Source organism: Colletotrichum paranaense (genome assembly GCF_030867605.1).
Source record: "Colletotrichum paranaense strain IMI 384185 chromosome Unknown Scaffold_17.1, whole genome shotgun sequence".
NCBI lineage: Eukaryota > Fungi > Ascomycota > Sordariomycetes > Glomerellales > Glomerellaceae > Colletotrichum > Colletotrichum paranaense.
In genome coordinates this window covers 474,841-487,558 of record NW_026848975.1, presented here as the reverse complement: position 1 = coordinate 487,558, position 12,718 = coordinate 474,841, and the positions used below count along the sequence as shown (strand labels likewise).

At 54.8% G+C, this 12,718-nt stretch overlaps 7 protein-coding genes across 7 annotated transcripts; 4 read left to right on the top strand and 3 right to left on the bottom strand.

Moving 5' to 3' along the window:
- Positions 1 to 96: 96 nt before the first annotated feature.
- On the top strand, positions 97 to 1,489 carry CPAR01_14979 (uncharacterized protein; the record flags this gene model as incomplete). The annotated part of the gene is made up of 2 exons (XM_060499229.1): positions 97 to 107; positions 160 to 1,489. 2 exons carry the CDS (start codon positions 97 to 99, stop codon positions 1,487 to 1,489), a joined length of 1,341 nt encoding a protein of 446 aa, XP_060342154.1.
- Positions 1,490 to 1,870: 381 nt separating this feature from the next.
- On the top strand, positions 1,871 to 2,515 carry CPAR01_14978 (uncharacterized protein; the record flags this gene model as incomplete). Its single annotated transcript, XM_060499228.1, has 3 exons — positions 1,871 to 1,894; positions 1,963 to 2,066; positions 2,233 to 2,515. 3 exons carry the CDS (start codon positions 1,871 to 1,873, stop codon positions 2,513 to 2,515), a joined length of 411 nt encoding a protein of 136 aa, XP_060342153.1.
- A 329-nt stretch (positions 2,516 to 2,844) lies between these two features.
- Positions 2,845 to 3,726, bottom strand: CPAR01_14977 (coenzyme Q biosynthesis protein Coq4; the record flags this gene model as incomplete). The annotated part of the gene is made up of 1 exon (XM_060499227.1): positions 2,845 to 3,726. The coding sequence occupies one exon, from the start codon at positions 3,724 to 3,726 to the stop codon at positions 2,845 to 2,847; it is 882 nt and encodes a 293-aa protein (XP_060342152.1).
- Positions 3,727 to 4,556: 830 nt separating this feature from the next.
- On the top strand, positions 4,557 to 5,824 carry CPAR01_14976 (SET domain-containing protein; the record flags this gene model as incomplete). Its single annotated transcript, XM_060499226.1, has 2 exons — positions 4,557 to 4,676; positions 4,742 to 5,824. The coding sequence occupies 2 exons, from the start codon at positions 4,557 to 4,559 to the stop codon at positions 5,822 to 5,824; spliced, it is 1,203 nt and encodes a 400-aa protein (XP_060342151.1).
- A 462-nt stretch (positions 5,825 to 6,286) lies between these two features.
- CPAR01_14975 (RRM domain-containing protein) lies at positions 6,287 to 7,833 on the bottom strand (the record flags this gene model as incomplete). The annotated part of the gene is made up of 3 exons (XM_060499225.1): positions 6,287 to 6,396; positions 6,565 to 7,385; positions 7,442 to 7,833. The coding sequence occupies 3 exons, from the start codon at positions 7,831 to 7,833 to the stop codon at positions 6,287 to 6,289; spliced, it is 1,323 nt and encodes a 440-aa protein (XP_060342150.1).
- A 1,427-nt stretch (positions 7,834 to 9,260) lies between these two features.
- Positions 9,261 to 9,534, top strand: CPAR01_14974 (translocase SEC61 complex gamma subunit; the record flags this gene model as incomplete). Its single annotated transcript, XM_060499224.1, has 2 exons — positions 9,261 to 9,345; positions 9,407 to 9,534. 2 exons carry the CDS (start codon positions 9,261 to 9,263, stop codon positions 9,532 to 9,534), a joined length of 213 nt encoding a protein of 70 aa, XP_060342149.1.
- Positions 9,535 to 9,864: 330 nt separating this feature from the next.
- CPAR01_14973 (WD repeat domain-containing protein) lies at positions 9,865 to 11,964 on the bottom strand (the record flags this gene model as incomplete). The annotated part of the gene is made up of 4 exons (XM_060499223.1): positions 9,865 to 10,010; positions 10,061 to 11,530; positions 11,591 to 11,719; positions 11,772 to 11,964. The coding sequence occupies 4 exons, from the start codon at positions 11,962 to 11,964 to the stop codon at positions 9,865 to 9,867; spliced, it is 1,938 nt and encodes a 645-aa protein (XP_060342148.1).
- Positions 11,965 to 12,718: the final 754 nt, after the last annotated feature.

The following is a 12,718-nucleotide window of genomic DNA, read 5'->3' as shown; positions in this document are numbered from 1 at the left end:
TTTGCGCCGAACCCTCGAAGCCTTCATCGTGGCAGGCACTCTGGCAAGCCTCCCGAGACCGCGGCTCTCCGCGCGGATACCCAACACACATACGATATGGAGGACCGGTAGCGCCTCCACGGGCCGGGGAGCCATTAGATGCGTGTCGATCGATAACAGACTCGGTCTTGGGACGGGAGCAGCGCCGCCGCAGGGCATCGCCCCTGGAAGGGTGGCACCTAAAGAGATGGCAGCTACGGTTCCTGGAGGCACAACTCTGGGTGTGCCGGGCCAGACGAAGCAAAAATTCAATAAAGTACTGGGTCTACAACCCGAGCAAAACGAAAAGGAGCTATACGCCATCTTCAGGGCGGATTCAACGTCACGATTCTACGTGCCGGCCGTCATGATGGGTCACAACTCGACGCCGCCACCTTCCTCGCGTACGGTTCACGTTCTCGGAAACGACGAGCGGTCGCTATTTCTGTCACACGCTCTGCACGGCATTTACGACTCAGTGAAGACGCTAGACATACCGGCCAACACACCATATCGGGGCATTGCCGGAAACCTAGGCACCAGGAAGAATCCAAAAGGCTGGATCGAACCGAATGCCGCATTAGAGACGTCGCCAGAAGTGGAGAAGGACGATACACATATCAGCAACCTCGTGGTGGCCGGGAGACCGAGCGAGAGCATTAAGCTGCTCGAAAAGGTTAAGCACCGGATCGACGACCGGACGGCCGTCTGCTATGTTCAAGACGGACTCGGCGTCGCGGAGGCGGCCACGAACCGAGTCTTTCCGGAGAAAGATAAGCGCCCGTCGATTATGCTCGGACACATGACGCACTCCCTGGCATTTGACCGAAAGGCAAAGTCTGTCAAGGTGATGACGCCCAAATACGAGACGGCGCTCGCCGGTGTGCGGCCCTACTACGGCCCCAAAAAGTCTAAGCACCTCTCGACAGATAGCTGGCTGCGGACACAAGGGATGATGAAGCAGTTTGCGTCGTCGGACCTCCTTAAGGCGAAAGGCCTGGCCCTCGACAGTTGGATGAAGGTCAAGATCCCGTCGCTCATGTTCTCGGCCGTCTGCGACCCTATTTGCGTCATGCTGGACTACCGCTACAATGAGCTCATCTACAACCCGACGGCCAATAAGCTCATCAATCAGCTCCTGAACGAGATCGCCGACGTGGTTGCGCGCATGCCCGAGGTCAAGAATTCGCCCGAGCTGCAGAGCGTCCTGCGGGGGGAGGGCATGCGCAAGGAGATTATGGGGAAGCTTAGAGGGAAGGGGTCCGCGCCGAGCAAGATGGCGTTGCAGATCCAGCGGGGCATGTTGACGGATATTGACTATTTGAACGGCTTCTTTATTGAGAGGGGCCGTAGGCTGGGCGTGAAGCTGCCAGCGAACGAGATGGTTGTGGGCATGGTCAAGGCAAAGCATAAGGCGCAAGTGGAGAAGAACCGGTCGTACATGCCATTAGAGCTGACCTCGAGGAGATAATGAAGCGGTCGACGGCTGTACAACTGGACGTCTGTGTGTATTTTACTTGATGGGCGGTTTTAGCATTGTATGACTATATTCAAGCACAGAATCTAGACATTTTGAATATCTTATCACATTTATTGAAGATTGGCATAAGTACTTATGTAAAAATGAAAAATAAGTTGATCTCTTGTGCTGGTCTCCATGGTTAATATTTGGTTGGTACTGCACGTCGTCATGAAATTTGTAAGGCGCCCAAAAAAGGACCCCAAGCTCCCACCCCGCCAAAAACTTGGACGTCAGGCAGATCAGAAAGAGCCCCGCGTTTCTCTGACCCAAACAACCTAACCTCCACCAAACCACTCCGCGCAAACATACGCAGACTAGATACCCGCAATCATGGACGACTCCGAACTGGAACAAGTACGCAAATCATACCTTTTCTATCGACAGAGCGCTTGAACATCGGAGACTGACGCAAGCGACTACAGATTCGCAAGGCTCGCCTCGAACAGCTCAAGGCGCAAGGTGGCGCGGGAGGCAGCTCCGGCGGCGGCGGCGGCTCGAACAAGCAGCAGCAGCAAGAACAGCGCCAGTATGTTGTCCTTGCCCCTCATCTCCCTTCTCAAGGCACATCGATCCCCTCAATCGCGACCGACTCCCATACCATCCCGACCGAAAACACACTCTCTCCCCTCCTTCCTCCGCCCACCACGAAGAAAGAAAGACAAAGACATCAGCTAACCCGGCGTCCACCGCAGACAACAAGAACAAGAAGCCCGCCAGCAAATCCTCAACCAGATCCTCCACCCGGAAGCGGCGGACCGCCTGGGCCGCATCCGCCTCGTCAAGGAGCAGCGCGCGCAGGACGTGGAGAACAGGCTCATTATGCTCGCGCAGAGCGGGCAGCTGCGCAGTAAAGTCACCGAGACGCAGCTCAAGGAGTTGCTCGAGGCCGTGGCGGGGACGAAGGAGGAGGAGAAGATCGTGGTGAGCAGGCGTAAGGGGTGGGATGATGACGATGATGATTTGTTGGATTTGTAGGTGCAGTCTGCAGTCATCAGGGTAAAGGGTGGTCCATTCTAAGCATGAGTGTTCTGTTCGCAGTGTGTAGGGGGTCTCTCGAAGATATTCGCTGCCTCGATTTTGAGTCCTCTGGCGCGGAAACTATGAACCTACGTCTGCTGGAGGGGATACCATGCCGGCGTTGAAGGGCGTTTATAATGCATTACTGCAAAATGTAGCAGATTGGCTTCTGTCCGAGTGGGATTTCCACCGAAACTCTAAGGTTACCAAAAAAATCAAACAAAAACTACACAATATCTGTACAAACCCCGTGTCTATACACAATACACACAATACACACCCCCTTCTCAAACCCCATTCAAACCCTCTTGCGCCCTCCTCCTCTCCTCTCTCTCTTTCTTCCGAATCTCCCTCATATTAGGCGGCCTCTCAATTCCCAACTCGGCCCTCAACTCATCAACATCCCTCTCCAGCTGCTCCTCCCAGTAGACGTTAATCACCTCCTTCGCCTTCATCCCATTCTTCACCGCCCACGGCCCATAAATCTCCCTAAACCGCTTCCTCTCGCCCGCCTTCATCGTCGCGTAACTCAGCACCGCGAACCCCGTCATCGGGATCAGCGTGTTCGCAAACTCGAACGCCTTGAGCGCCACCTCGCCCTCCCTCACAATCGGCAAACCCGTCAGAGCGTGGAAGAAGTCGTGACACTCGCGGTACCGCTGCATCACGTACGCGCACTCCGGGTCGTCGATGTACCGCACCGCGGACCGCGTATCCGGGCTCACGCCCTCGGCGTCCAGCCAGGTGACAAAGACGCGCCCGACGGTGTTGTCCGGCATGGCGCGCAGGCGGGCCAGGTTGAGCGAGGTGGATGTGATGCGGGGTCGGTCGCGGAGGATGCGGCGGCCTGTCGAGTCGGCGAGCATAGCGTCGCGGAGGCGGTAGATGAAGTAGGGTGTCGCGGTGGTCTCGCCTACGGCGGCGATGAGGTCGGCTCGGTAGGGGCTTAGGAGGGACCAGATGCCTGCGCCGAGGCCGAGGGCGGCGCGCTCGATTTTGGTGAGGGGGACGTGGCCTGGGTAGTTTGGCGGTGGGCGGTTTAGGACGGAGAAGGGGCGGCGCGAGTGGGTGGAAGAGGAGGAGGAGGGCGTCGTTGATGTACAGGCGGCGCAGATGGCGGGGAGGGCGCGGCGGGTTTGGGCCGCGGGGAGGGTTGTGAGGGCTTTCATTTTGCTGGTTTGTTTGGTTTATGATCTTTGGGTTGGTGGCATGCTGTTGGATGTCATCGGGAGGTTGAAGATTGTGGACGAGGGAGCTGTTGAGAGCTGTCGTGAGCTATTTGGTCAGTTCGGAGTTGAAAGTGGTTCGATGACCGGAACACTTTTTGGAAGCTCGGGGCAGCTCCATTACCTCACCTCGGCGACGGTCCCCCGAGAATTTGGACAGCTAGGGGTCCCGTAGGTCGGATCGGGGAGTCGGTGGATACTAGCGCCGACCTTTCCAATTGGCAATTGCTGCCCGCTGCTGTACATTTGTTCGGCAGCGACTTAGGTGAGCATTTTGGTGGTGGGACAGGGCCTGCTGTTCTAGATCGTTGGAATCGCACCCCGGCGCATTTGATTCGTCCCTTCAGCTTTAAGGTGAAATTCATCTAAGCTTCGTCCGTCCCATCAAACTTGACGCTTTCACAACAACAAGACTCTGCTGCCAACCTTCTATCGTCTTATTCTGAGGTATCTAGGTTTGAGCGCAACTCCGAATTCTCTCAGAAGCAGAGATACTCAAAATCCGGGCCTTCAGGACTTGCATATCTCAGTCTCATTCAAACCTGTCGATGGTTCACGAATGAGAGAATCGCTCACCCTGCCGGTATAAGACTAAAGGACTACACCTCATGAGGTAATTGCTCCTTGATCAACCTTTTCTCATAGAGACTGCATTTGACTACCAAGTTGTCAAGTCATACTTGAGAAAGCTTTCACCACTTTTCTAAAATACCCCTACCTTTGCCTCAGCCTCCACCATCTTATCCAATCTCGAGTTCTGAACAAAACACCAAATGGACGCCATCGAGAACCTCCTATCCTGGGCCCAAACCCAAGGAATAACAGTATCGAACGTCGGTCCCCGTGCCCTCCCAGGAAGAGGCATAGGAATCGTCGTGACATCACCTCTCAAAGTAAGCCACACATGTCACAACCATCATATACTCTCATCTCACTAACACCACCACCACCACCCCAGAAAGACGACACAATCCTAGACGTCCCAATCCCCTGCCTGAAAACAATCGCATCAATCCCAAAACCCCTAACCCGCCCCTTCCCAAAAGAAACACACGTCCACGCCCTCCTGGCCCTAGATATCGCCCTCGACGCATCCCCCTCCTTCAAAACCTGGTCCGCCGTCTTCCCAACACCAAAAGACCTCTCCTCCTGCCCGCTAACCTGGTCCTCCTCCTCGCCAACCCTCGCCTCCCTCCTCCCCTCCCAAGCCCTCACCCTCCTCAAAGCCCAGCGCGAGAAATTCGATTCGCACTGGTCCCTCGTGACCTCCACCCCTCTCCCAAATCCGCTGCCTCAGGATGAGGAACACCAGTACCAGTACCCAGAAGGCAGCGACGGCAAACTCACATACGAATCCTACCTCCACGCCTGGCTCCTCGTAAACTCGCGCACATTCTACCACGTCACCCCCAAAACCGCAAAACGCCACCGCGACGACCACATGGTCCTCCAACCCGTCGCCGACCTCCTCAACCACGCCTCCCGCGGCTGCTCCGTCGCCTTTGACAAGCACTCCTTCACCATCAAGGCCGACCGCGCCTACGTCCCCGGCGAGGAGATCCACATCTGCTACGGCCGCCACAGCAACGATTTCCTCCTCGTCGAGTACGGCTTCATCATGGCCCAGGGCGAAAACGAGTGGGATGAGGTCTGTATCGACGATGTGCTGCTGCCGCGCCTGGGCGCCGCGCACAGGCGGCGGTTGGAGGAGAGGGGGTTTCTCGGGAACTATGTCATTGACGCGGAGACGGTGTGTTACCGTACGCAGGTGGCGCTGCGGACGCTCGTGTTGCCGGCGAGACGGTGGGCGCAGTTCGTGGATGGGTTTGCGGACGGAGAGGCGGAGCAGCCCGAGGTCGATGCGTTACTGCGAGAAATGTTGTCGGCGTACGACGAGGAGATTGAGTCCAAGATTAAGACAGTGCGTGGCCTGGATGAAGGTCAGCAGTCTCAGCGGGACATGGTAGTGGCTCGCTGGAAGCAGATACAGCTGCTCGTACGCGGCACGATAGAAAAGTTGAACGTCTCCAATACACAATAATCTACCGGTTTCTGCAAAGGAAAGAGCAACGAGGCGTGAAATGACGAAACGCAGTCGTAGATTGTGCTTTTCAGGTCTGAACTGTAACGCCGTAACCGAGGTGCTAGGGATTGTTCCCATGCAGCCATATTCTAATAGTACACATACAATAACTCAAAGCAAACATCTTGCATTTTGGTGGTTGCTTTCATCCATCCGTAGCAACCGTGAGCCTCGTGACGTCGCAGCCAATATACCCGTCACTCATCTGAAGACTAGAGGCCTTGATCAACTGATTCTCTCTGTTAAGCGCGAAGAGATTTCGTCAATGAGAGAGTCCTCGTTGAAGGAATGAACCCAAACTGTGATGCGGTGAGGAGGTTGTGACCGAAAGCTCTACGACGCGGTGACAACTGGATCGCGCTGCGATAAGCCGATCCGGCCATTACCTCAAGATCGCGCAAACTGCCTTGGCCGGTAGTCCTACTCGGGTCGAGGTCGCTTAGCACCGTGAGGGTTGCCCCAGTCGTTACCACCACCCTGGTTACCGCCGAAGAATGCAGGGTTGAATTGTTGAGGCATGCCTTGGAATCCTGGGAACAAGTCAGCTTGAGTGTTCTCTGACGAAGAACAAACGAGAACGCAAACAGCAGAGAAATCAGTCAAGAACATTCAGTGAGGAGCCTAGTGGTGAGGCGGCATCCTCGAGCCGAACCGAGTAGCTGCAGGGGGTTGAGGGGCAACGATGTTACACTGCAAACCGTGCTCCTTTATCCATCGGCCGACCTCTGGTGCAATTACAGGCTTTGGTTGTTCGGATACATGTTTCGGTTGCACCTTCTGCCGTTTGGTGCTCGAAGGGATCTCGTCTCGGCCGGTGTTGGCAGCTTTGCCCTTTCGCCGACCAGAGTTCTTGCGCTTCTGGGTTGAACCATAGGCAAGTCGAGATATTGGGGGGGTGTAATTTCGCTGGGGAGATTCAAAAGCAAGGGGAGTCGTACCAGGCATTCCGCCGCCCATCATGCCCATGTTAGGCATACCCATGTTGGGCATGCCTCCCATCGGGCCCATGTTCATACCGCCCATCGGGTTGTGCATACCGCCTCGTCCACCACGCATGCCGGGGCCGCCGCGCATGCCACCACCGAAGCCGCCGCCCCGCTGGAAACCGCCGCCGCCGAAATTTCCGCCGCCCATGCCGTTGTTGAAGCCGCCGCCTCCCATGTTGTTATTGTTGAAGCCACCTCCCATACCGCCCGAGAAGTTGCGGTTGAACCCGCCCTGGTTCATGCCACCACGAGGACCATTGAAGCCTCCACGACCACGGTAGCCGTTTCCACGGAAATCGCCGCCACCCATCGAGGAACCCTGGTTGTTGTAGTTGTTGTTGTTTGGTCGGCTGCCCTGGTCTTTACCAGCGCGGTTCGGTGCATCCTTAGGCAGCGTGCGGAACGGGTTGACGTGGGGGTTCGAGTAAGTGACCTGGTATTTCTTCGGTACGCCTTGAGCGCTGTCTGTCGACTCAAAAGCGTGCTTGGCGGCCGTGGCAGCTTGCTGCGATGTGAACTCAATGTAGGCTTGTCTGCGGGCGGAGTCAGCAATAGTACATGCAAATCTACCTCACACCACGAATCGTACCCCTTGCTCTTTCCGTTCACCTTGTGTTCACTGAAAGTGATATCCTTCAGCTCGTCCTCGCAATGGCCTGCTCTGGCGTATCCTCTGATGTCGTCGTCCGTGTTCCACCAGTTTAGATCCGAAACCATCAAAGCTGTGGTTGCGCCTGGATCGATCGGCCGGTCGTCGCCCTTTCTCTTGACACCCTGCTGGGGCGCAGGCGCCTCTTGCTGATCGTGATATTCTTCCTGCTGGTCGTGCTTCTGCTGATCGTCGTGGTGCTCCAGCTGGTCATGCTGTTCCTGGTGGTTGTCCGCATGACCGTTGGCTCCGTCGTAGTTCTCGGTGTTTCCGTCTTGGTGATCTTGGGGCGCATCGCCGTAGATATCGATCTCGAATTCCTCCTCAGCCATGGTGACGTTATTATCTGGTAGCCGTGAGTTGGGGCAGTGAGCTTGGTTGTAGTTGGAAAAGGGTTGTTATTAGTCTGCGAGATACAGGATATGTCTGCAGTCTTGAACATGATCATCAGCCGCTGCCAATACAGGGTCATTGCCAAGGTCTGGAGCCAAAAGACAAACTCGAACGTAGGATAGAAAACAGAGAACATCTGATACGTACACTCCTCGTTCCGTAGACAGGATGGAAGAGGTTGGATGGAAATTGCCAAGCCAATATAATCCTCTCCTTTAGCCAAATAAAAATGAAGACGAAGCTCTGTGCTCCGGTCTTCCCCAATGGCGACGTGACCGTAGTTCTTTCCTTGTTCGGCCCAGAAGCCTTAGGTACAGGGAACAAGATGATGTAGTTGGGATGAGCGAGAATGGAAACAGGATCCCAAGATTCCAGAGACGGTTTGCTTGTTCTGCCACCGCCTTTGGCCGACGCTCCAACCGCGTTCCTGCCCGCTCACTATGTGGGCGATGCTGTTAGCCGTGATGAGTTAGTGGTCAAAGAAGCCCAATGAAGGTTTCCGGCGGGTTCGCGAGTAAGCTGCGGCTGCGCGTCGCTTCGCTGAGTATGTGGCGTTTATCGCGATGCCCGAAAGACCGACGCGTAGGATAGCTTGGGTAGAGCTGTGATATTGTCGTGCAGGTCAGGTATGGACGTCTCGGTTTGATGTTGACGCGAAGACAGAGATGCGGTCGACGAAGGTGAGTGGAGGAACGTTTGGGAAGGGAAAGAAAACTGGGGGGAGCTCTTTCAGGAGCTGAGGTCGCATCTTGAGCCAGGCGGGAACCGACAAGGGCCATGGCCGCCAGGCTGCGGCAGGCACAGACTCCGCCAGTGGATGCCCGTATGGGGCTCGCGACTGCCCGCTGAGCCGATACGTACCTTACCTCCTCTCCCTGTCATGTGCCTGCATGCGCTGAACTGTGGCTGGTCAAAATGGCCCAGACCAGACCCTCTGTGCCCACCAGCGGGGGAATCCAGGGGGTCTTCCTCCACTGAAGGGGAGCACCAAGGGGACTCCTATCATCCTAACCTTAGATAAGCAATCTGTCCAGTGGCGTGCGCCTCGGCGGCCGGCGCATAATTCCTCCATGCCTCCTTAATGGCAATCTGGCTCTTCCTTCCACAGCGGGAGCTTGTCCCGAAATTTTGGGGACCAGTTGGTGACAGCGCGCTCAATTTAACACATCTCCCTTCTACCCATTCGAACCTCTCGAATCTTCCACCTCCCCGACCTACAACGCCTTAACTACACGTCGTCGCGCCTTTCCTTCATCGACTTTGCAGTTTCCTGTTACCCTGCGGCCCATTGGGATTTCCTTTGCGACTTTCATCAAGTTACCCACCCCCTTCTCTTCTTCGCATCCCACGCGCGCTTCTATCCACAATGGCCGACCAAGTCAAGGAGATCCTCGAGGTTCCCTCCGAGTTCGCTCAGGAAGGTGTTCAGTTCATGAGAAGGTGCACCAAGCGTACGTTGCGCCCTCGTGCTGCATTGCCCGTTCGTTATTCGAATACTAACGCGTCCTTTAGCCGACAAGCTCGAGTTCCTGAAGCTCTGCCAGGCCGTCGGTGTCGGTTTCCTCATCATGGGTGCTGTCGGCTACATCGTCAAGCTGATTCACATCCCCCTTAACAACATCCTTGTCGGAGGCGCATAAACGCCATGTATTTACCTTCAATGGAAGCACCGATATATCGGGCCAGCTTCTCGAACACGTTCACGTCGACACGTGACAACCAAACATGATTTCAAACGCAGGGATGGGTCTCAAAAGCATTGCACGGGCAGATTGCAGAAGCGGCGCAGCAACACTTGGAAGAGGTTCTGTGCGGGAGTGATGAGAGATACCCCGAGACCAAAGAGGCTTCATCGATCATGTATCATTGCCAAAAGAGGGGTGGGACATGTGTGGAAGATGTACGAAATAATTAAAATAATCATCCCACAGCGCTTTCCCAAAAGTGAACCGGTTCCTGACGAGAAGTAACTAGCTTTGGAATGATTCGCCAACGGGGCGCAGCTTCTCGTCGACATTGCGACCCATTGGCGGCTCTGCCTCGTCATCTTCGGCTTCGTTGTACGAATGCAGCGTGCAGGTCCCATGAGCCATGTTGAATCCGTTCCATGCAGACGCTGAAAGACGTTAGCTACAGCCCGAAACTCGCATAATATGAAGGACTTACCAGCGAGGACTGGCGCATTGGGATGCCAGCTCACGTCACGCACACACGTGTTCCAACCGGGGAAGTCGTCGCCGTGATATATACGGTATCTGCGCTCCAGTGGCCGCGAGTTCTTGGTGGCCTTCCTCACGTCGATGGTACCAGCGAGCGTGGCGTCCATGTTCCAAATGTAAACCTTGCCATCCTGACTACCAGAGTAGACGTAACGCGAATTGGTACTTGATGGCGGTGAAAAGTGGCATCGAATCAGCGTGCGCATTACACGATGTCCTCTGAACGTCACCAACGAGTTATCGTTGGGGTGCGGGAACCAGTCTTCGTCCCTATATGTTCCCCACCGGTAATCGAAGTCGCTGTTGCTGGTTAACCTAGTGGGGTTGACCTCGTCGTACTTGGCCGTGGACATGACCATTCTCAAGTCCCAAAGCTTCATCGTCTGGTCCTTGCCGTTACTCAGAATGTATCGACCGTCGCCTTTACTGTCAATGTACGTGAGACCTTCGACGTGGCCCACGAAAGCGCCAGCTGGCCGGCCGTCTCCCATGCTACGTCGATCCCAGACTTTGATGGTGGCATCGTCTGATCCAGAGTAGAGAATGTGCGGAGAAGACTTGTCTGCAAAGCACACAGCGTTCACGTCGTCTTCGTGGCCGACGACATTGTGTAATACAGTGCGCGATTCAATATCATAGACGACGATCGACTGCATGTTGGTGCCGGCCACGAGCTCACGGCCATCTCCCGAAAATCTGACAGACCAAATACCAAAGGAATGTCTCGATCTCCATCCTGCGTGTCGAGTTCCCGCACTCCTCTCTGCCAGATCCAATGTGTATGGGTCTCCCGTGTCGTTGGGATCCGTAGGTGCCAGACAAACGTTGCTTTGAATTGATGTATAAGCGAGCCAGCGGTTGTCAGGACTTAAGGATGCGTCGGTCAATGTCCACTGTCCCCAGGGGTAATTGACCGTCTTGTAATATTTCCAATTGTACGGATTCGAGGTGTCGTACATGCGGACCTTGAAGTCGTGACCGCAGGCGTAAAAGAAATTACCGTCGTCGGAGAACTGGCCGGAATACACTGGGTCGTCGTAGTGCACAATCATTTCGGGGTTCGTCGAGGGTATCATGCCCTGGGCCATGAGATCTTGGTTCTGCTTCCGGTCGCGCCTATCCCCCAGACCAAGCTCACGGTCTAATATCCTGCGTGCCAGTTGCTTCTTCTTCGTGACTCGGTAATCGTTTGCGCCGAAAACGCCAGAGTGCATCAACTTCGTGCCCTCTTCGCTCGGTACTTTAGGGAACCGATTCGGCTCCCGTGCGCGAGGCCGTCTGCGTCTTCTTCCCCAGCCAATATCTTCGTCATCGTCTTCTTCGTCGTGAGTGGTGCGTAATGTCACTTCGCCACTTTGAATGAGGCCTAGCAGCTGTGCTCGTGTAAGAAACCCTGTTCCGTTGCCCGCAGCACCGGCTGTATCGTAGATTAGCGAGGTTGGCACACGGTTTTACTCGAGCCTAAGTTTTGACTCACTGATGAGAGTCATGAGTCTCGATATTGGATTAGCGGCCATGCCGTCTTCCTCAGCATCATCGTCGTCCTCGTCGCCAGCACCCATGAACACTTCCACCTCTACGTTGCTGTCCTCGCCGTCCTCAGCATCTGCGCATGGTAAGTTTCTATATGGTTCAACGTGAAAAAGAGGTATTGCTACCGTGATACTCATCATCATCGTCTCCGTCTTCTTCCTCTGGCTCGTCTTGAAAGTCGGGGTCGTACTCATCGTCGTCGTCCATTCCTTCGGCATCTTCCAGATCATAGGTATAAGTCCAGGCAGGCTCATCATCCTCTTCAATTAAATTCATGCTTGCTGATGGCGATCGAATGCTGTCTCCAGAGTCTTCCATTTTGGCTTTCGGTTCACACGGAAGTTCGGATTGATGCTTAGTGATACAACGGAGCTCGGATTTGAGACGGCCGACGTGTGATGGAGGGTCCTATGCAAGAATGTCCGTGACAATCGTTTAGATGCCGAGCTATATGTACGTGGTGCGTTCTAAGGCTGACGTGCAGGAGAGCAAGACGATTAAAGTGATCAGGATAGACAATAGGACGCAACGCTCAGATTATGTTTCATGAAGAAGTGGTCGTTCGTGACGACATTCATTCAGTCCCCGGGGGAGGTGGGGTGTCCTGGACCAAACGGCGGAGATAAGATAGCACAGCTGCTGTAAGCTCCGGCAAGTTAGTGGCGCCAGCTGTTGAAGCTCTCCTCGGGCACTTTAGAGATACGTACCTTTTTCGGGTCGAGCCAAGCATCTTCTTGGAATTCTGTCAGCAAATCTGGGGTCGCCTGGATGCAACCTGGTCAAATGCGAGTCAAACGTAACGCAGCACACATTTGAGTGTCGTGTGTTTTCGAGTACACCAACCGGTTCACGAAATGATGGCAAAGGGTTCAGCGAGGACGTTCCTATCTATTAATTTAGCTGTTATACATATGTACGGCGGCATTGAAAGTTTGTTTTACACCCTACGCATGCATGAACAGTCGATTGTCTGCAGTTCAACTGTTTAATACGCCTATATGTCTTAAGCCGTTATCCGACATTTCAACTGTCCTCTATGTAAATATCCCCCTCAGAGCCTCTCTGGCGGAAA